The 23,174-nt window shown below is 50.3% G+C and overlaps 1 protein-coding gene across 1 annotated transcript in view; it reads right to left on the reverse strand.

The window, feature by feature from the left end:
• Positions 1-587: 587 nt before the first annotated feature.
• Positions 588-23,174, reverse strand: part of LOC149428751 (sodium/hydrogen exchanger 2-like) — a 90,447-nt gene continuing 67,860 nt past the window's right edge. The window contains exons 6-12 of the mRNA XM_089667049.1: positions 18,841-18,930; positions 15,777-15,850; positions 13,935-14,096; positions 13,195-13,297; positions 11,299-11,427; positions 3,939-4,005; positions 588-971 (exon numbers count right to left, since the gene is read on the reverse strand). Of these exons, the coding sequence (XP_089523175.1) occupies positions 859-971; positions 3,939-4,005; positions 11,299-11,427; positions 13,195-13,297; positions 13,935-14,096; positions 15,777-15,850; positions 18,841-18,930 (738 nt within the window). The 3' untranslated portion in view covers positions 588-858. The remainder of the gene's footprint in view (positions 972-3,938; positions 4,006-11,298; positions 11,428-13,194; positions 13,298-13,934; positions 14,097-15,776; positions 15,851-18,840; positions 18,931-23,174) is intronic.

The raw sequence follows: 23,174 nt of genomic DNA on the forward strand, positions 1-23,174 counted from the left end.
CTGGGTGTGTATAGGACAGGTCCTCTTTATTGTCAGGCTGGATGTTTATAGGACAGGTCCTCTTTATTGTACAGGATGGATGTATATGGGACAGGTCCTCTTTATTGTACAGGATGGGTGTGTATGGGACAGGTCATCTTTATTGTACAGGCTGGGTGTGTATAGGACAGGTCCTCTTTATTGTCAGGCTGGATGTGTATAGGACAGGTCCTCTTTATTGTACAGGATGGATGTATATGGGACAGGTCCTCTTTATTGTACAGGATGGGTGTGTATGGGACAGGTCCTCTTTATTGTACAGGATGGGTGTGTATAGGACAGGTCCTCTTTATTGTACAGGAAGCGTGTGTGTATGGGACAGGTCCTCTTTATTGTACAGGATGGGTGTATATAGGACAGGTCCTCTTTATTGTACAGGATGGGTGTGTATAGGACAGGTCCTCTTTATTGTACAGGATGGGTGTGTATGGGACAGGTCCTCTTTATTGGACAGGCTGGGTGTGTATGGGACAGGTCCTCTTTATTGTACAGGCTGAGTGTGTATAGGACAGGTCCTCTTTATTGTACAGGCTGGGTGTGTATGGGACAGGTCCTCTTTATTGTACAGGATGGGTGTGTATGGGACAGGTCCTCTTTATTGTACAGGCTGTGATTGCTCTCTCTTTAGGTTGGGGGATGGGTGGAGGGTCCTGTATGGTGCCCGGGGCCCCTGTGGGGGATATTCCTCCATGTGGCACACCTTGTGCTGTGATTATCCTCCGTTCGGAGTTTGGCATTTGCTCGGCTCTCTACAATTCTGGGACTCGGCGGTTAAGCTTCAGGATATTGCGGATTTCTGCGGCTGATCTGTGAGGAGCTTCAATCCTCCTCCTCCTCCTCGATCATCTCCTCCGACGTCTCACGCGGCAGAGTCACACCGCCATCGTCTAGGTTCCTTCTGGAGTATTTCACCGGAGTGTCCGGAGCGCCCACTGCCAATCAGAAGGCACAATGTCAGATATCGGTGATGTCATCAGAGACAACGTCTGATACCAGGGACGTCATCAGAGACAATGTCCGACATCGGTGATGTCATCAGAGACAATGTCCGATACCGATGATGTCATCAGAGACAATGTCCGATACCGATGATGTCATCAGAGACAATGTCCGATACTGGTGATATCATCAGAGACAATGTCCGATACCGGGGACGTCATCAGAGACAATGTCCGATACTGGCGGTGTCATCAGAGACAATGTCCGATACCGGGGACGTCATCAGAGACAATGTCCGATACTGGCGGTGTCATCAGAGACAATGTCCGATACTGGTGATATCATCAGAGACAATGTCCGATACCGGGGACGTCATCAGAGACAATGTCCGATACCGGGGACGTCATCAGAGACAATGTCCGATACCGATGATGTCATCAGAGACAATGTCCGATACCGATGATGTCATCAGAGACAATGTCCGATACCGATGATGTCATCAGAGACAATGTCCGATACCGGCAGTGTCATCAGAGACAATGTCCGATACCGGGGACGTCATCAGAGACAATGTCCAATACCGGTGACGTCATCAGAGACAATGTCCAATACCGGTGATATCATCAGAGACAATGTCCCATACCGATGATGTCATCAGAGACAATGTCCCATACCGATGATGTCATCAGAGACAATGTCCGATACCGATGATGTCATCAGAGACAATGTCCGATACCGGGAATGTCATCAGAGACAATGTCCGATACCGATGATGTCATCAGAGACAATGTCCGATACTGATGATGTCATCAGAGACAATGTCCGATATTGGGGATGTCATCAGAGACAATGTCCGATACCAGGGACGTCATCAGAGACAATGTCTGATACCGATGATGTCATCAGAGACAATGTCCGATATTGGGGATGTCATCAGAGACAATGTCCGATACCAATGATGTCATCAGAGACTATGTCTGATACCGGGGACGTCATCAGAGACTATGTCTGATACCGGGGACGTCATCAGAGACTATGTCTGATACCGGGGACATCATCAGAGACAATCTCTGATACTGGTGATGTCATCAGAGACAATGTCTGATACTGGTGATGTCAGAGACAATGTCTGATACCGGGGACATCATCAGAGACAATGTCTGATACCAGAGACGTCATCAGAGACAATGTCTGATACTGGTGATGTCAGAGACTATGTCTGATACCGGGGACATCATCAGAGACTATGTCCGATACCGGGGATGTCATCAGAGACTATGTCTGATACCGGGGACATCATCAGAGACAATCTCTGATACTGGTGATGTCATCAGAGACAATGTCTGATACTGGTGATGTCAGAGACAATGTCTGATACCGGGGACATCATCAGAGACAATGTCTGATACCAGAGACGTCATCAGAGACAATGTCTGATACTGGTGATGTCAGAGACTATGTCTGATACCGGGGATGTCATCAGAGACTATGTCTGATACCGGGGACGTCATCAGAGACAATACATTGTACTCCGAGGGAGCGAATGAAATGTCATCTCTACAGGACTGACAGCTAGAGGTACGGAGATGTAGATTCATCAATGGTATGAGACCAAAACACACTATATTGCCAAAAGTATTGTCCCCGCCCTAGAAATCATGTGATTCAGGTGTTCCAATCCCCTCCATATCATGTGATTCAGGTGTTCCAATCCCCTCCAAGGACACAGGTGTATACAATCAAGCCCCTAGGCATGCAGACGGCTTCTACAAACATTGGTGAAAGAATGGGTCGCTCTCAGGAGCTCAGTGACTCCAAGCGTGGTCCCGTGATAGGTGGCCACCTGGGCAATAAGTCCATCCGTGACATTTCCTGGCTACTAAATATTCCACGCTCAACTGTTAGTGGGATTGTAACAAAGTGGAAGCCACTGGGAACAACAGCCACTCAGCCACCAAGTGGTAGGCCACGTCACATGACAGGGCGGGGTCAGCGCATGCTGAAGCGCACAGTGCGCAGAAGTCACCAACTGTCTGCAGAGTCAATAGCTAAAGACCTCCAAACTTGGTGTGGCCTTCAGTTGAACCCAACAACAGTGCGTAGAGAGCTTCATGGAATGGGTTTCCATGGCCGAGCAGCTGCATCCAAGCCTTCCATCACCAAGTGCAATGCAAAGCGTCGGATGCCGTGGTGTAAAGCACGCCGCCACTTGACTCTAGAGCAGGGGAGGCGTGTTCTCTGGAGTGACCAATCACACTTCTCTTTCTGGCAATCAAATGGACGTGTCTGGGTTTGGTGGCTGCCAGGAGAACGGTACTTGCCTGACTGCATTGTGCCAAGTGTAAAGTTTGGTGGAGGGGGGATTATGGTGTGGGGGTGTCCCTCAGGAGTTGGGCTTGGCCCCCTAGTTCCAGTGAAGGGAACTCTTAAGGCGACATTTTTGGACAATTTCATGCCCCCAACTTTGTGGGAGGAGTTTTGGGATGGCCCCTTCCTGTTCCAACATGACTTCGCACCAGTACACAAAGCAAGGTCCATAAAGACATGGAGGAGCCAGTTTGGGGTGGAGGAACTTGACTGGTCACGTGTGTGGAAAGGGCGGGGCCAACCCAATATTGAGCCCTACGGACCAAGACTGGGGGGGCCATTAAAGCTCATGTGGGTGGAAAGGCCGGTGGCCCAATACTTGGGGCAATATGGTGTAGATACCTAAGGAGTGACTGAAGGACAACTCAGCCGCCTGTCATCCACCTCTGATCTCAGCAGGAGTCCCGCTTCCATCAATTGTCCCCATCAGAGTGTCTCATGGATCAGTGGATGCACTCCCAAGAGACCTGGGGTGGGGTGTGGTACAACTAAAATCTGGGGTGGGGCAAAGCCCACCCCAGCACCCTCCGAGGTCCAGGTCCAGGTGACACACCATCTAATTCTCACAGCCCTCTGCAGATCTCTGGACTCACCAGTTAAGGAACGGAATAGTTTAGTCGTTTTCGGGGGGCCACCGCTCAGCAAAGCCGAGTCGACGCTCTGAAATGACAAAAACAAACCCGGTTTTGAAAAAAAATCTGAACGATTTCTTCTCGGTTGAACCAACATTTTTACAAGCACACCGGGGAAGGGGGGGGCCTGGGGGGTCAAGTAAAAAAACATTTGCATAGCAATTTGCCCAGTGAACTTGCATGTACATTCGTTGTGTATAAATGGGACAAAAAACGAATGTCGTTCGGTTGTCTCCCGTGCTGGTCGAGTATTTTAAATTTGGTGGCGTCGCTCCAGTCAGTGTCGTAGGAATTGGTGCCATCTGCTGGCCAAATTCAGTACTTTGCATTTTAAATCACAGGAAAGCATTCGGCCATCAGACGCAAACATTCACTTCCCGGCCCCGATCGCAGAGAGAGAAAAGCAAATGGACAAGAATGGGGAAGACATGGACTGAGGGACTGCGATTGCTGGAGCGTCCCGGCTGATTGCACCCACATGGCCCGTGTCTACAGTGCGGTCACAGGCAGCCATCTGCTGTCAACATCCAATCGTACAGCTTTTCTGTCTCTTCCTCCTATAGGGGGCGCTAAGGAGCGGGTAGGTTAAGATTTTCCTGCAAAATACATAGCGATAGGAGAGAAGATATCACATGACCCGGTATATATCCACTCCGAGCGCTGTGTGTGGACGCACGTACCCTGCAATACTCGTACTCCTAGTCTCTGACCGTCTCCTGTACAACTTCTGCAGTCTCTGACCGTCTCCTGTATTATGTATTATCTTTCCTTCCCCTCCTTCCTTCCTTCCTTCATTCCTTCCCCCCTCCTCCCTTCCTTCACCTCCTTCCTCCCTTCCTTCCCCTCCTTCCTTCCCCTCCTTCCTTCTTTTTTCTTTTCTTTCTCTCCTACAAAAAAAAAAATGTAAAAAAATAATAAAATGTAAAATTGTAAAAAATGTAATACAAATAACCTACTGACACTAATGGCAGAACTACCAGGGTCACAAAGGTCGCTCTTGCAACCAGGCCCTGGCGTTCTGCCACTGGGCTCCAAAAAAAAAGGGTCCCTGGGCTTGGGGCTGCTCCCACTCCTTCCTTCCTTCTTTCCCCCGTCCTTCTTTCCCCTCCTCCCTTCTTTCATTCCTTCCTTCTTTCTCCTCTTTCCTTCCTTCTTTCCCCTCCTTCCTTCCTTCTTTCCCCTCCCTCCTTCCTTCTTTCCCCTCCTTCCTTTCTTCCTTCTTTCCCCTCCTTCCTTCTTTCCCCTCCTTCCTTTCTTAATTCTTTCCCCTCCTTCCTTCCTTCTTTCCCCTCCTTCCTTTCTTAATTCTTTCCCCTCCTTCCTTCTTTCCCCTCCCTCCTTCCTTCTTTCCCCTCCCTCCTTCCTTCTTTCCCCTCCTTCCTTCCTTCTTTCCCCTCCTTCCTTCCTTCCTTCCTTCCTTCTTTCCCCTCCTTCCTTCCTTCCTTCTTTCCCCTCCTTCCTTCCTTCCTTCCTTCTTTCCCCTCCTTCCTTCCTTCCTTCTTTCCCCTCCTTCCTTCCTTCTTTCCCCTCCTTCCTTCCTTCCTTCCTTCCTTCCTTCCTTCTTTCCCCTCCTTCCTTCCTTCTTTCCCCTCCTTCCTTCTTTCCCCTCCTTCCTTCTTTCCCCTCCCTCCTTCCTTCTTTCCCCTCCTTCCTTCCTTCTTTCCCCTCCTTCCTTCCTTCTTTCCCCTCCTTCCTTCCTTTCCCCTCCTTCCTTCCTTCTTTCCCCTCCCTCCTTCCTTCTTTCCCCTCCCTCCTTCCTTCTTTCCCCTCCCTCCTTCCTTCTTTCCCCTCCTTCCTTCTTTCTTTCCTACAAAAAAAAAATGTAAAAAAAAAATAAAATGTAAAATTGTAAAACATTAATTAAAAATAAAATCCTAGTGACACTAATGTCAGAACTACCAGGGTCACAAAGGTCGCTCTTGCAACCGGGCTCTGGCATTCTGCCACCAGGCTCCAAAAAAAGTGTCCCCGGGCTTGGGGCTGCTCAGTCCAAAATGCCCAGGCCTATTTTTTTTGTCCCAGTCCGGGTCGGATGGACAGCCCCAGGTCTGTTCCTGTGAGCTGTGTCTCCAGGGGGTGGTGTCCCTTCCCTCCTATCAGCTCCCAGAGCTCTCCTCACTCAGCTCTGCAATGTGGAAATTCAAATCCCCACCCTCTGCTTACCGAAAGCTCAGACAAGCTGTATACATTCCACACCCTCCAGGTATTGTGAAACTACAAGTCCCATCATGCCTCTACCTTTGGGAGTCACGCTTGTAACTGTCAATCTTGCAATGCCTCATGGGACTTGTAGTTTGGCAACAGCTGGAGGGCCGCCAGTTTGACACCCGTGCTGTAGAACACCAAAGTCTACAGATAAAGAGGTACAACTTTTGTAGGAGGATTTGTTTCATCTCTATGTGTCACCTGAGAACAGTCACTTCGCTGAGTTTACAACCACTAAACATAGTCAGTCGACTTCTAACCAGGGGCGGACCGACCATTCAGAAACTCAGGCACTGCCCGAGGGCCAGGGGTCAGTAAGGGGCCCCATGAGATGCCCCTGGTACCTTTCATAGGTTTTTTTTGCATGTGGTTTGAGTGTGGGTGAGGACACAGGGGCCCCATAATCCCCTATTGCCTGGGGGCCCCATGAGTTGTCAGTCCGCCCCTGCTTCTAACCAAAGTGCTCCTGCAGTGTCTGTGCCTGGATGACACCAATGGTGGCATGAGAAGTACAGGTGTAACTGGAACAATGAGAATCTGGTGCATTCATTCATTCATTCATTCATTCATTCATTTCAGTGCAGCAACTTAAAAGGTGACACTAATATATGAGACTCATTCCATGCAAAGCAAGATAGTTCCAGCCGTGATTTGTCATCATTGTGATGATTATGGCTTACAGCTCATGAAAACCCCAAATCCACAATCTCAGAAAATGAGAATATTCCATGCAATCAATAAAACACGGATTGTACACAGAACAATATCGCACCTCTGAGAAGTAGAAGCTGCATATGTACTCAGTACTTGGTTGGGGCCCCTTTTGCAGCAATTACTGCCTCAATGCGGCGTGGCATGGAAGCTATCCTCTCCATTCTTCCTCCATACTCGGGGTCCTTGGGCCTCTCCATTCTTCCTCCATACTCGGGGTCTTCCTCCATACTCGGGGTCCTTGGGCCTCTCCATTCTTCCTCCATACACCGGGTCCTTGGGCCTCTCCATTCTTCCTTCATACTCGGGGTTCTTGGGCCTCTCCATTCTTCCTCCATACTCGGGGTCCTTGGGCCTCTCCATTCTTCCTCCATACTCGGGGTCCTTGGGCCTCTCCATTCTTCCTCCATACTCTGGGTCCTTGGGCCTCTCCATTCTTCCTCCATACTTGGGGTCCTTGGGCCTCTCCATTCTTCCTCCATACTCGGGGTCCTTGGGCCTCTCCATTCTTCCTCCATACTCGGGGTCCTTGGGCCTCTCCATTCCTCCTCCATACTCGGGGTCCTTGTGCCTCCCCATTCTTCCTCCATACTTGGGGTCCTTGGGCCTCTCCATTCTTCCTCCATACTCGGGGTCCTTGGGCCTCTCCATTCTTCCTCCATACTCGGGGTTCTTGGTTTCCAAATGAGATTCAAAAGTTGCTCTCATCAGAAAAGAGGACTTTGGACCACTGAGCAGCAGACCAGGTCTGTTTTTCTTTAGCCCAGGTAAGACGCTTCTGACGTTGTTTGTTGTTCAGGAACGGCTTGACAAGAGGAATACGACATTTGAAGCCCATGTCCAGGATCCGTCTGTGTGTGGTGGCTCTTGATGCACTGACTCCAGCCTCAGTCCACTCCTTGTGAAAGTCCCCAACACTTTTGAATGGCCTTTTCCTGACAATCCTCTCCAGGCTGCGGTCATCCCTGCTGCTTGTGCACCTTTTTCTTCCACACTTTTCCCTTCCACATAACTTTCTATTAATGTGCTTTGATGCAGCACTTTGGGAACATCCAACTTCTTCTGCAATTCCCTTTTGAGGCTTTCCCTCCTTATGGAGGGTGTCAGTGATGGTGTCAGGTCAGCAGTCTTTCCCATGATTGTGATTCCTACTGAACCAGACTGAGAGACCATTTAAAGGCTCAGGAACCCTTTGCAGGTGTTATGGCTGAATGAGCTGATTAGAGTGGGACACTTTGAGCCGAGATTATTCCACCTTTTCACAATATTCTCATTTTCTGAGATTGTGGATTTGGGGTTTCCATGAGCTGTAAGCCATAATCATCACAATGATGACAAATCACGGCTGGAACTATCTTGCTTTGCATGGAATGAGTCTCATATATTAGTTTCACCTTTTAAGTTGCTGCACTGAAATAAATCAACTTTTGCACCAGATTCTCATTTTTTGAGTATCACCTGTATACGGGCCTCAGTGCACCAGCACTGGCGGAAGCTGTACTCTGCAGAATGCGGCTTTGTTGAATTAAATAGGTAAAAGAAAAAAAAAGGAATGTCAGTGGAACTATGGTGTTATGTCTCCATCTAGTGGAGAATAAATAAAATAATGTAATAAACCATTTTTTTTCTAATATATTTAATATTGTCTGCATGGAGTTTGGGTGTTGTTGTCCCCCCGTTTTTGTTTTCCTCTGGGTGATCCAGTTTCCTCCTAAAGTTCAGCGGGTTAATTGACGTCTAACCACAATGCCTCTGAAGTGCCTGGATTATATGTACGGCGATATGAGATGTGAAAGGTCCTTGGTGCAACAGCACTGGCGGAAGCTGTAGTCTGTAGAATCTGCTCCTCCAACAGGTAAAAAAAAAAAAAAAAAAAAGGAACATTTGTAGAATGTGGTGTTGTGTCACCATCCAGTGGAGAAAAGATAAAACGCGATAAACCCCATTTTTTAAAAATTGTTCATTTGATTTTGTTATTTATATTTCTGTTTGTTGATGAGCAATAAAGCTGAAGCGTCAAAAGTAATATCAGGGGTGGGATCAGTGTATATGGGGGGGGTGGGATCAGTGTATATGGGGGGGTGGGATCAGTGTATACGTGAGGGTGGGATCAGTGTATATGGGGGGGGGTGGGATCAGTGTATACGGGGGGTGGGATCAGTGTATATGCGGGGGTGGGATCAGTGTATATGGGGGGGTGGGATCAGTGTATACGGGGGGTGGGATCGGTGTATACATGGGGGTGGGATCAGTGTATATGGGAGGGTGGGATCAGTGTATATGGGCGGGTGGGATCAGTGTACACGTGGGGGTGGGATCAGTGTATATGGGGGGGTGGGATCAGTGTATACAGGGGGTGGGATCGGTGTATACATGGGGGTGGGATCAGTGTATATGGGCGGGTGGGATCAGTGTACACGTGGGTGTGGGATCAGTGTACACGTGGGGGTGGGATCAGTGTATATGGGCGGGTGGGATCAGTGTACACGTGGGGTGGGATCAGTGTATATGGGCGGGTGGGATCATTGTACATGTGGGGGTGGGATCAGTGTATATGGGGGGTGGGATCAGTGTATATGCGGGGGTGGGATCAGTGTATATGGGGGGGTGGGATCAGTGTATACGGGGGGTGGGATCGGTGTATACATGGGGGTGGGATCAGTGTACACGTGGGGGTGGGATCAGTGTATATGGGAGGGTGGGATCAGTGTATATGGGCGGGTGGGATCAGTGTACACGTGGGGGTGGGATCAGTGTATATGGGGGGTGGGATCAGTGTATATGGGGGGTGGGATCGGTGTGTATATGGGCGGGTGGGATCAGTGTACATGTGGGGGTGGGATCAGTGTATATGGGAGGGTGGGATCAGTGTATATGGGCGGGTGGGATCAGTGTACACGTGGGGGTGGGATCAGTGTATATGGGCGGGTGGGATCAGTGTACACATGGGGGTGGGATCAGTGTATATGGGTGGGATCAGTGTACATGTAGGGGTGGGATCAGTGTATATGGGGGGGTGGGATCAGTGTACACGTGAGGGTGGGATCAGTGTATATGGGGGGGTGGGATCAGTGTATACGTGGGGATGGGATCGGTGTATACGTGGGGGGTGGGATCAGTGTATATGTGAGGGTGGGATCGATGTATATGGGGGGTGGGATCGGTGTATACGTGGGGGTGGGATCAGTGTATATGGGCGGGTGGGATCAGTGTACATGTGGGGGTGGGATCGGTGTATATGGGGGGGTGGGATCGGTGTATACGTGGGGGTGGGATCAGTGTATATGGGGGGTGGGATCAGTGTATATGGGGGGGTGGGATCAGTGTATATGAGGGGGTGGGATCGGTGTATACGTGGGGATGGGATCGGTGTATACGTGGGGGTGGGATCAGTGCATACGTGGGGGTGGGATCAGTGTATACGTGGGGGTGGGATCAGTGTATACGTGGGGGTGGGATCAGTGTATACGGGGGGGTGGGATCAGTGTATACGGGGGGGTGGGATCAGTGTACACATGAGGGTGGGATCGGTGTATACGTGGGGGGTGGGATCAGTGTATATGGGAGGGTGGGATTGGTGTATATGGGGGGTGGGATCGGTGTATATGGGAGGGTGGGATCAGTGTACATGTGGGGGTGGGATCAGTGTACACGTGAGTGTGGGATCAGTGTATACGTGGGGGTGGGATCAGTGTATATGGGGGGGTGGGATCAGTGTACACGTGAGGGTGGGATCAGTGTATATGGGAGGGTGGGATCAGTGTACATGTGGGGGTGGGATCAGTGTACACGTGGGGGTGGGATCAGTGTATACGTGGGGGTGGGATCAGTGTATATGGGAGGGTGGGATCAGTGTATATGGGAGGGTGGGATCAGTGTACACGCGAGGGTGGGATTAGTGTATATGGGGGGGGGGGATCAGTGTATATGGGGGGGTGGGATCAGTGTATACGGGGGGTGGGATCAGTGTATATGGGGGGGTGGGATCAGTGTATATAAGGGGATGGGATCGGTGTATACGTGGGGGTGGGATCAGTGTATACGTGGGGGTGGGATCAGTGTATACGTGGGGGTGGGATTAGTGTATACTGGGGGTGGGATTAGTGTATACGGGGGGGTGGGATCAGTGTATATGTGGGGTTGGGATCGGTGTATACGTTGAGGTGGGATCAGTGTATATGTGGGGGTGGGATCTGTGTACACGTCAAGGTGGAATCAATGTATATGTGGGGGTGGGATCTGTGTACATGCGGGGGTGGGATCGGTGTATATGTGGGGGGGGGTTGGAAGTGACCCTCCTCTAAGTACCTGTTTCTGAATGGGGGCAGTGCAGTAAGCGGGGGTGGTGCAGTAAGCGGGGGTGGTGCAGTAAGCGGGGGCGGTGCAGTAAGCGGGGGCGGAGTACCTGCTTCCTGTACGGGGGCTCCTCTTTGCTGAGAGAGACTCGCAGGCTCTGATGTCTCCGTATCAGGATCTCCTTAGCTTGCTGGGCCCCGGGGTCCGCTGTCAGAGTGTGCCGGCTGTATGACGGGGTCTGTTCACAGGAGAAATCTATTGTGAAAACTCCACCCTGTACCTACCTATCCAGGGGAGTGGCCTCCCTACTACTGGAGAAAAATCTCCCCATTGTGGGAGGGGCAGAGGCACAAACTACTGCAGGAAATCTCCCCATTGTGGGAGGGGCAGAGACACAAACTACTGCAGGAAATCTCCCCATTGTGGGAGGGGCAGAGACACAAACTACTGCAGGAAATCTCCCCATTGTGGGAGGGGCAGAGACACAAACTACTGCAGGAAATCTCCCCATTGTGGGAGGGGCAGAGGCACAAACTACTGCGGGAAATCTCTCCATTGTGGGAGGGGCAGAGACACAAACTACTTCAGGGAAATCTCCCCATTGTGGGAGGGGCAGAGACACCAACTACTGCAGGAAATCTCCCCATTGTGGGAGGGGCAGAGACACCAACTACTGCAGGGAAATCTCCCCATTGTGGGAGGGGCAGAGACACAAACTACTGGAGGAAATCTCCCCATTGTGGGAGGGGCAGAGACACAAACTACTACAGGAAATCTCCCCATTGTGGGAGGGGCAGAGACACAAACTACTGCGGGAAATCTCCCCATTGTAGGAGGGGCAGAGACACAAACTACTACGGGAAATCTCCCCATTGTGGGAGGGGCAGAGACACAAACTACTACAGGAAATCTCCCCATTGTGGGAGGGGCAGAGACACAAACTACTACAGGAAATCTCCCCATTGTGGGAGGGGCAGAGACACAAACTACTGCAGGAAATCTCCCCATTGTAGGAGGGGCAGAGACACAAACTACTGCGGGGAAATCTCCCCATTGTAGGAGGGGCAGAGACACAAACTACTGCGGGGAAATCTCCCCATTGTAGGAGGGGCAGAGACACAAACTACTGCTGGGAACACAAATGTTCAGGATGTCCACAAAGCCTCCTAAATGTTACAAGCAGCATTTAATTTCATGCAAAGTAACACAAATAATCCTCTTAAATGCAAACATGTAAATCCGCTTGAAGCTGGTCAGACGCTCCTGAAAGATCTCAAAAGCGGCTCCAACTGATGGCAGATCCAATACCCCTCCACACGGGCCCTGACCAACCCCTGACACCCCCGGACCCCTGAACACACCCGGACCCCTGAACACCCCCAGACCCCTGAACACCCCTTGACCCCTGAACACCCCTTGACCCCTGAACACACCCAGAGCCCTGAACACACCATAACCCCTGAACAGCCTTGGACCCCTGAACACCCCATAACCCCTGAACAGCCTTGGACCCCTGAACACCTCCTGACCCCTAAACACCCTTGGACCCCTGAACACCCCGGACCCCTAACACTCCCAGACCCCTGAACACCCTCGAACCCCTGAACACCCTCGGACCCCTGAACACCCTCGGACCCCTAACACTGCCAGACCCCTGAACAGCCTCGGACCCCTGAACACCCCAGACCCCTGAACACCCCCGGACCCCTGAACACCCCCAGACCCCTAAACACCCCTGGACCCCAGACATGCCCCCTGACCCCTGAACACCGCTAATACCCCTGGACCCCTGAACTCCCTCAGACCCCTGAACACCCCCAGACCCCTGAACACCACCAACCCCTGAACATCCCCGGACCCCAGACACCCCCCCCCCGGACCCCTGAACACCCCCTGACCCGTGAACGACACCTGACACCCCCGGACCCCTGAACACCCCCTGAATAGAGACATGCTTTTTATAGATGTGACCCTCATGTAGGTTTCTCCTTCCTGCCTCGCTCACCGTCTTCCTGATCCGGTACAAGTTCCTGGATAAGATTTTCCTGACGTCCTCCAGCTGCCGGGCAGACAGGTTCTCTTTGCTCCGCGACGGCTTGTGACATTTACTGGAAAAGTACAAAACACCAATTACCTTCCTCTGGATCCACTGTGGGTGCCGGATCAGAACTGCTTGTTTTATGGTTGAACTGGATGGAATTCTGTCTTTTTTCAGCCAGACCAACTATGTCAGAAATAAATCCCGACTCTGTGAGAAGAATTCCGATTCTGCAGATCTTTCCGCCTGTCTATGGAACGATCCTACAGACTCGGCATTGTGTGTACCGGGCCGTACCGAACGCAATGCAAACGTGGCCGTAATGTTTTATTAACCTACATACAGGATTGGAATAAAAAAAAAGTGATCCAAGGGATGCAAACTGACCACGCCAGCATGGACCGGCTTCCTTACTTGGCTTGGTCAGTTTTTTAAAGGACCCCAGGGAAACTGTCAGGATCGCCCGGTCAGGAATGGATGGACTAGTAATATACTCAGACCTCTCCAACACATATAGGGGATCAGCAATGTTGGGGTGACAACCTCTGTAAGCTCTGTTATGGGAACGATCGATCAGATACTTATGGTAAGCCCTGAATATGCCGATCGTGTATCCTTCAGTAGTGCCGGGTGAGGCCGGCTCACCTCCGGTCGCGGACAGCAGACAATGTCACCCTGGAGGTAAGTGGCCAATGGACGGTACTCACCGCTGGGAAGAAATGGCAGAGAGTTCGGCCAGCTGTCCGGCTTCGGCCAGCTCCATGGCGTGCTTCTTCTCCAGCTTCTCGTACAGGAGGACGATGCTGGACTTCGGCCGGTTGTCTCGCAGCAGAATCCTCCCCAGATATTTATTGTTGAAAGATTCAAACCTGCCCACATGGAAGGAAAATAGATTGGAAATACGAAGATTCTGGCCGTATTCAATATATCGAGGGCAGGAAGGGGCGGAGCTAATAACGGGGCACAATTATTTGGGTGTCATTATTAATCATTAGGAGGGGCTTAAAGGACACGTCTGCAGAGTCTACTCACCATTCCAGTGACACTGACAGTGCACCTGGCTCCCACCTATCCACCATTCTAGTGACAATGACAGTGCACCTGGCTCCCACCTATCCACCATTCTGTGACACTGACAGTGCACCTGGCTCCCACCTATCCACCATTCTGTGACACTGACAGTGCACCTGGCTCCCACCTATCCACCATTCTAGTGACACTGACAGTGCACCTGGCTCCCACCTATCTACCATTCTAGTGACACTGACAGTGCACCTGGCTCCCACCTATCCACCATTCTGTGACACTGACAGTGCACCTGGCTCCCACCTATCTACCATTCTAGTGACACTGACAGTGCACCTGGCTCCCACCTATCTACCATTCTAGTGACACTGACAGTGCACCTGGCTCCCACCTATCCACCATTCTAGTGACACTGACAGTGCACCTGGCTCCCACCTATCTACCATTCTAGTGACACTGACAGTGCACCTGGCTCCCACCTATCCACCATTCTAGTGACACTGACAGTGCACCTGGCTCCCACCTATCTACCATTCTAGTGACACTGACAGTGCACCTGGCTCCCACCTATCCACCATTCTAGTGACACTGACAGTGCACCTGGCTCCCACCTATCTACCATTCTAGTGACACTGACAGTGCACCTGGCTCCCACCTATCTACCATTCTAGTGACACTGACAGTGCACCTGGCTCCCACCTATCTACCATTCTAGTGACACTTGCAGTGCACCTGGCTCCCACCTATCTACCATTCTAGTGACACTGACAGTGCACCTGGCTCCCACCTATCTACCATTCTAGTGACACTGACAGTGCACCTGGCTCCCACCTATCCACCATTCTAGTGACACTGACAGTGCACCTGGCACACTCTCGGCATTCATGAAATGTTCATCTTGGACAACTTCTCACAGATGAGTGTTATGGAGGCCACAGACGGGTCAAAAACCGGCCATTTTATTTTTAAAAAAATGAAAATTTGGTCGTTTAATTGGCCGACGTTACCACGTAAAAAAAGTTGGCAGATTTTCATCCCGTCTACGGCCGGCATTTTTACTTCTGTCCCGGCAGAGAGCTCCGCTATTATATTTGACATGAAAGTCTTGCAGTTGCAACAATGTATCCATTTGTATCCATTTCGGATGCAGATGTTTTTATTCGGATACAAATGGATACATTGTTGCAACTGCAAGACTTTCATGTCAAATATAATAGCGGACTGGAATTCTTCTCCTTTTTCTTCTTCTTCTCCTTCTTCTTCTCCTTCTTCTTCTTGCAGGTCGCGGCTCATGCGTAGATTTTTTATAGGTAAAACGATCGGCCGATTTGACTATCATTGCTGGGAAAATCAGCTGATTGTCAAAATCGGTCGCGAATTTTCGAACTTTAACGATAAAAAAAAAGTGCCAAAACCCCGAAAAACGGCCGACCAATTAACCCACTAATGGTGTGAAAATCAGCCGATTTTCGACCCGTCTATGGCCTGCATTAGGATCAGACATTCTAGAAGAAGATGAATACTTGTCCTTCCAGTAGAAGTGTCCCCAGCGCCCCCCGCACACGTCCTCCATCCCGGCCACCACATGGTCCAGCAGCTGAAACACAGAGACAAAGGGGAATCCTCGGTGAGCTGAACCAATCATCTCCTCCCATCAGACAGTTCTCTGTTCTAGGGGGCCCCAAACCTTTCCTTCTGAGGGCCACATTGTATATTCTGCAAATATTTACAAATCATCAGCTTTATAAGTGAACCAATACAATTGGTACAAAATGATAGTCACCTTCACAACCCCCCATTAAATCAGGGTCTCCATCTGGGCCCCTCCTTATCTCGGGGTCTCCATCTGGGCCCCTCCTTATCTCAGGGTCTCCATCTGGGCCCCTCCTTATCTTGGGGTCTCCATCTGGGCCCTCCTTACTTTGGGGTCTCCATCTGAACCCCTCCTTACTTTGGGGTCTCCATCTAAGCCCCTCCTTACTTTGAGGTCTCCATCTGAGCCCCTCCTTACTTTGGGGTCTCCATCTGAGTTCCTTCTTGCTTTGGGGTCTCCACCTGGGCCCCTCCTTATCTTGGGGTCTCTATCTGAGCCCCTCCTTACCTTTGGGTCTCCATCTGAGCCCCTCCTTACTTTGGGGTCTCCATCTGAGCCCCTCCTTATCTTGGGGTCTCCATCTGAACCCCTCCTTACTTTGGGGTCTCCATCTAAGCCCCTCCTTACTTTGGGGTCTCCATCTAAGCCCCTCCTTACTTTGGGGTCTCCATCTAAGCCCCTCCTTACTTTGGGGTCTCCATCTGAAACCCTTCTTACTTTGGGTTCTCCATCTGAGCCCATCCTTACTTTGAGGTCTCCATCTGAGTTCCTCCTTGCTTTGGGGTCTCCATCTGAGCCCCTCCTTATCTTGGGGTCTCCATTGGAGCCCCTCCTTAGCTTGGGGTCTCCATCTGAGCCCCTCCTTAGCTTGGGGTCTCCATCTGAGCCCATCCTTACTTTGGGGTCTCCATCTAAGCCCCTCCTTACTTTGGGGTTACCATCTGAGTTCCTCCGTGCTTTGGGGTCTCCATCTGAGACCCTCCTTATCTTGGGGTCTCCATCTGAGCCCCTCTTTAGCTTGGGGTCTCCATCTGAGCCCCTCCTTACTTTGGGGTCTCCATCAGAGTCCCCCTTTACATCTGAGTCCCTTCTTACATCAGAGGGCTAGATAAATTCTTGTTCAGTTTGTTCTAAGGTGTTCCCGGGTCTGTACACCCGCTGTGCCCATTATGAGGGGTTCCCACCATCCCTGTGCCGAGTTCCCGGGTCTGTACACCCGCTGTGCCCATTATGAGGGGTTCCCACCATCCCTGTGCCGAGTTCCCGGGTCTGTACACCCGCTGTGCCCATTATGAGGGGTTCCCACCATCCCTGTGCTGAGTTCCCGGGTCTGTACACCCGCCGTGCCCATTATAAGGGGTTCCCACCATCCCTGTGCCGAGTTCCCGGGTCTGTACGCCCGCTTTGCCCATTATAAGGGGTTCCCACCATCCCTGTGCCGGGTTCCCGGGTCTGTACACCCGCTGTGCCCATTATGAGGGGTTCCCACCATCCCTGTGCCGAGTTCCCGGGTCTGTACACCCGCTGTGCCCATTATGAGGGGTTCCCACCATCCCTGTGCCGAGTTCCAGGGTCTGTACGCCCGCTTTGCCCATTATGAGGGGTTCCCACCATCCCTGTGCCGAGTTCCCAGGTCTGTACACCTCTATAATTAGGAGGGGTAACACTCGATATCACTGTAGTCCCATGAAGAAGAATAGGACTGAACTGTGAGGAGAACATTACACACTATGAAGGTGGTCAGAGGAGGACAACGAGGAGATGCCATTCCTGGAGAGACATTAGAAGTATCCAGACAGCAGACTCCACCTAAAACTGAAGTACTTTGTTGGGTTCAGTTCATCCCGGGGGGGGAGGGAGGTGACTGGAGTCCGGGGAAGTTTTGGGTCGGCAGTTTAATGACGTAAACTCCATTTCGCTCCGATAACGATGATTTAATCGGCTCGTCTCCCCCCCAGCCAGAGAGAAAAAATTCCTGCCAGGTGGATTGTGGTGTGAAATGAGAAACTCCCCAAAACGAATCAGCTTTTCCTTGTTTTTACTGCCCACCTCCTAATTTGCATGTAGGCCCAGGGGTGGGTTATGTCAACCCTGACATAACAAGGTTGACAGGTGGCACTGCCTTTCAAACCTGCCCAATAAAGTCAACGGGACCACACTACAACCACCAGCCACGGCAGCAGAGGCACGTGGTTCAATGTAAAGTCCCCCACACCTTGATGATGGTGGGCAAGAAATAAATCTCGGATCACAGTGTTGGTCAGCACAGAAATATCTTCTTTTTTTTTATTACATTGGTGGTCCTTGAATCGTGTCCCCCATTATATATGGATGACCTCTGTGCAATGGGTTTGCAGAAGCCCCCCCCCTAGGGGCGGACTGACAACTCATGGGGCCCCTGGGCAATAGGGGATCATGGGGCCCCTGTGTCCTTGCCCAAACTCAAAAAAGCCTCTAAAAAAAGGTACCATGGGCATCTTATGGGGCCCCCTGCTGACCCCGGGCCCTCGGGCAGTGCCCGATTTTCCAAATGGTCAGTCCGTCCCTGCCCCCCCCCCCCTTCTGTTGCTTGACACTCCATAGACACACACACATCGTGGCTTGGCTCCGCCCTCACTCTCTCCTCCCGGGATGTGACTGACAGTAGTAGGAACCAATGGCTTCCGCTGCTGCCGAGTCTCCTGTGAGAAGAGAGAGAGGAGAGAAGCTGCTGCAGGTCGGCACAGAGCTGGATTGATAGCGGGCTCAGGTGAGTGTTTAAAGGGGCGGGGGCCGGGGGAGCAGCTCTTAAAATGTTTTTTTTTTTTTTTACCTTACGGTAAAAAAATAAAAACCTTTGACCTTTATTAACCCCTTTAATTCTGAAGTTTAGGCATGGCAGTTATTCCCTACTCTGATTGGTCCAAGCTGGACCAGGGTAACCGTACAAATGTAGCTTTAACAGTCCTCAGCGTATGATACAGAAAAGTGTTAGGAATGTCAGCATGGCTTACCCGAATGTTCACCTGTTCACTGATGGTGGAGAGCCCATCGTTCTTCCTCTTCACATCCAGTAACTCCACCAGTGGCCGGATGGTCATTCCCTACACAAAGCACAGAAGATATTGGAGATGGAGCCACAGTCTCCATTACATTAGAACACTCATTGCTCCATCCCACAGAGGAGCGTGCTTACACTAAACTACTCATTTCTGCACAAAATTCATGATACCCAATGATGGCCGACCCATAGAATGCTGATAGTGTGCCGAGACATTCAGAAACTTACAGTCTTTTAGCCATTAGCCGTGGAGACAGAAGCCCATATACACTATATTGCCCCAAGTATTGGGCGGCCAGCCTTTCCACGCACATGACCTTTAATGGCCTCCCAGTCTTAGCCCATAAAGTTCAATGTTGAGTTGGCCCCGCCCTTTCCATGCACATGACCTTTAATGGCCTCCAAGTCTTAGTCCGTAGGGTTCAATATTGAGTTGGCCCCACCCTTTCCACGCACATGACCTTTATTGGCCCCCAAGTCTTAGTCCGTAGGGCTCAATATTGAGTTGGCCTTGCCCTTTCCACGCACATGACCTTTATTGGCCTCCCAGTCTTAGTCCGTAGGGTTCAATATTGAGTTGGCCCCGCCCTTTCCACACACATGACCTGTAATGGCCTCCCAGTCTTAGTCCGTAGGGTTCAATATTGAGTTGGCCCCGCCCTTTCCACGCACATGACCTTTATTGGCCTCCCAGTCTTAGTCCATAGGGTTCAATATTGAGTTGGCCCCTCCCTTTCCACGCACATGACTTTTATTGACCTCCCAGTCTTAGTCCGTAGGGTTCAATATTGAGTTGGCCCCGCCCTTTCCACGCACATGACCTTTATTGGCCTCCCAGTCTTAGTCCATAGGGTTCAATATTGAGTTGGCCCCTCCCTTTCCACGCACATGACTTTTATTGACCTCCCAGTCTTAGTCCGTAGGGTTCAATATTGAGTTGGCCCCGCCCTTTCCACGCACATGACCTTTATTGACCTCCCAGTCTTAGTCCGTAGGGTTCAATATTGAGTTGGCCCCGCCCTTTCCACGCACATGACCTTTATTGGCCTCCCAGTCTTAGTTGGGTCTCCGTCAGAGGTCAGGGGTCTTACAGCAGGACAATGACCCAAAGCACACGTCAAAAAGCCCCCCAGAAATGATTCCAGACAAAGTGCTGGAGAGGACTGAACTGGCCAGCAATGAGTCCAGATCTCCATCCCATAGAGTTCCTGTGGAGAGACCTCAGACCAGCAGTTGGGAAAGGAACCCTTCCAATCTGAGGGACCTGGAGCAGTTGGAGGAAGAAGAGCGATCCAAAATTCCAGTAGAGAGGTGGAAGAAACTCATTGATGGTTACAAGAAGCCATTGATTTCACTTATTTTTTTCCAAGGGGTGTGCCACCAAATATTACATTAGATTAGATTGCAAATACTTGACAAAGTTCCATTGTTTCAGGTAATATTGCAGAGGTGTGGAATCATCTAGATTAGAGTACATACGGGAACGGGGGGGGGGGGGGGGGCACTCTGTAGTAATAATGTGAGTCCAAAGAGGCAATGCACGTGTTTCATGGAATTAAGCTAGGTAGGGGAGCCTATCTGTGCCACTGTATATCTCCTTAGGTTTTAAACACCAATCCCCCCCCCCACCCCAACCAATATGTTAGCAGTTAGTCTTGGCCTGTGTGAGTTCCATATAAATTCCAGCAGCTTCCTTCGCTCAATGCACTTATTTGACTTGGTATCAGTATTGGCAAGACCAGTAAATAGTACAGAAGTTTTGGCAAATCACTGCACAGATCCTACTGAACTATGAAAAAGGAAGAAAGAACTAGAAGGCAAGGAGGTTAGAGAGTTCTTTGAAAAGGGAAGGATATATAGTAGGTCAACGGATGGAGTAAGGAGTATACTAGGTGTAATCCACACTCCCATCTGCCCTTCCAGCCAATCGCTGACAAAATCATGTAGACTTCACCTCCGCAACATCTCGAAGATCCAACATCTCCTAACCCCGGAAACCACTAAGCAACTCATTCACTCCCTTGTCATATCACGCCTCGACCAGGGGCGGACTGACAACTCATGGGGCCCCCGGGCAATAGGGGATCATGGGACCCCTGTGTCCTTGCTCAAACTCAAAAAAACCTATGAAAAAGGTACCTGGGGCATCTCATGGGGCCCCCTACTGATTCTGGGCCCTCGGGCAGTGCCCGAGTTTCCAAATGGTCAGTCCGCCCCTGGCCACAACTATTGTAACTCCCTCCTCATTGGCCGACCTCATCGCAGGCTATCCCCCCTCCAGTCCATCATGAATGCTGCTGCCAGACTCATCCACCTTACTAACCGTTCTGTATCTGCCAATCCCTCTCTGCCAATCCCTCCACTGGCTTCCAATTGCCCAACGGATAAAATTCAAAACACTAACACTGATGTATAAAGCTGTTCATAACTCTGCCCCTAATTACAACACCGACCTTGTCTCCAAATATCACCCAAATCGTACTCTCCGCTCCTCGCAAGACCTCCTACTCTCTAGCTCCCTTGTCTCCTCCTCCCATGCTCATCTCCAGGATTTCTCAATAGCTTCACCCATCCTCTGGAACTCCCTACCCCAATCTATCAGGCTTTCGCCTACTCTGCTCACCTTTAGGTGCTCTCTGAAAACCTCTCTCTTCAGGGAAGCCTACCCCATCCCCAGCTAAATACTGGAATCCACAACTCTTCCTACCACTCAATCCCCCACAGCTATTTCCTCCTGTATCACTATCCCCTCCCTCCTAGATTGTAAGCTCCCAGGATCAGGGCCTTCGAATCCCTGTTGTATTGAACTGTATTGTTACTGTACTGTCTCCCTCCATAATGTACAGCGCTGAGCAAACTGTCGGCGCTATATAAATCCTGTATAATGATAATAATATACTGTATGTTATACTGTAACATCAATTATTTTTTTGTAATATCATATCTTTTGTTTGATTTGATTAGTAACTACTTTTCTTCTGTGTAAATAAATTAGATTTCTATTTTCTTTTTATTCATTTTATTCTTTTTATTCAGCACAGTGGTTATTGGTTATTGATAATCTATAACTGAGATAGAGGCAACAAGGCCTGATTCTGATGTGGCCAAAAGGTTGTAATCACTTATTACATTTATAATCATAGATAGAACCAAGTAAATAAGTGTGGTAGCCAAACCGCCAAAACAAGAGTTAAAATCAGAGGTTTAGATTTGGCATCATTAATGTGAAGTCCTGAAATGTATGTAAAAGCTAAAAAGGACATTATCTAGTGTCATGGAAATTTTGTATTTACAGGTTGAACTTTAAATGTGTCATTTGTGTTATTCATATGTTTCTCGTGTGGCTTAATTAAAGCTCTGAAGGCTGCAACTGGGCCATGTGCATGTACAATGTGTCAGGAATGGACTGGCCAGCTATGGTGGGACTCACCTGCCTTTTGATCTGCAGTACCAGGGCTGGCCAGCGGATGCTCCCAGCAATCAGAGACTCAACTTTGCAGCCAGCTAACACCTGGAACTGATTATGCTGGGGTATTTAAGGGATGGCCAGACCCACAGACTCTGCCTTGGTGTTGTGTTTGTCCTGGGCCCTGTATCCTGTTTCTGTCCTGCATCCTGTTTCTGAACCGCTGCTGACTTTTCCTGCTCTGATCCCGGCTCGCTCCTGACCATCCCTCTGCCTGACCCTCTGTACTACGCTGCTAGCTACCTGCTGAACCTGGCCTGTGACCCCGACCAATCTCCGCTTGCTCCCCCTGTACCTACCTGCCCTATTGATATTGACCCGGCCTGCCTGACGACGCTTGCTTGTATGTACTGTTATCTGTGGGTGGTTGGTTTGGTTTGGTTGCACTGTATTATGTTTTAGTATTGCACTGCGTTTATGTTTGTATTGTTAGTGTTAATAAATTATATTGTTTATAACATATCTGAGGTCTGCGTTTCCCTGCGTCAGCCACACACCTCTGGTCACACCTGGGAGCCCTGACACAATGTATGTATTACAGTACTCAGCTCAGTAATGGATGAGATGGAAGATCTGCGCTTATAGACCGGTGTGTATACCACCACGGCATTCGATGCAAATGCCGCCGGCGGTAGGCCGCAGGCCTGTATCCACATATCAGCAGCATAGTACCACATGGATTTCGTATTGGCCAGGCAGTGCGAACTCCGCGTGTAGGCTCATGTATATCTTACAAACCACTACCGACCTGAACTGTATCTGGATGGATGTGTTTTAATAAAGATCGTATCGGGCCCATTCAGATACAGACTGACACTGTT

This window comes from Staurois parvus, unplaced genomic scaffold (assembly GCF_062004578.1).
Source record: "Staurois parvus isolate SC_StPar_1 unplaced genomic scaffold, SC_StPar_1.0 ptg002987l, whole genome shotgun sequence".
Classification (NCBI taxonomy): domain Eukaryota; kingdom Metazoa; phylum Chordata; class Amphibia; order Anura; family Ranidae; genus Staurois; species Staurois parvus.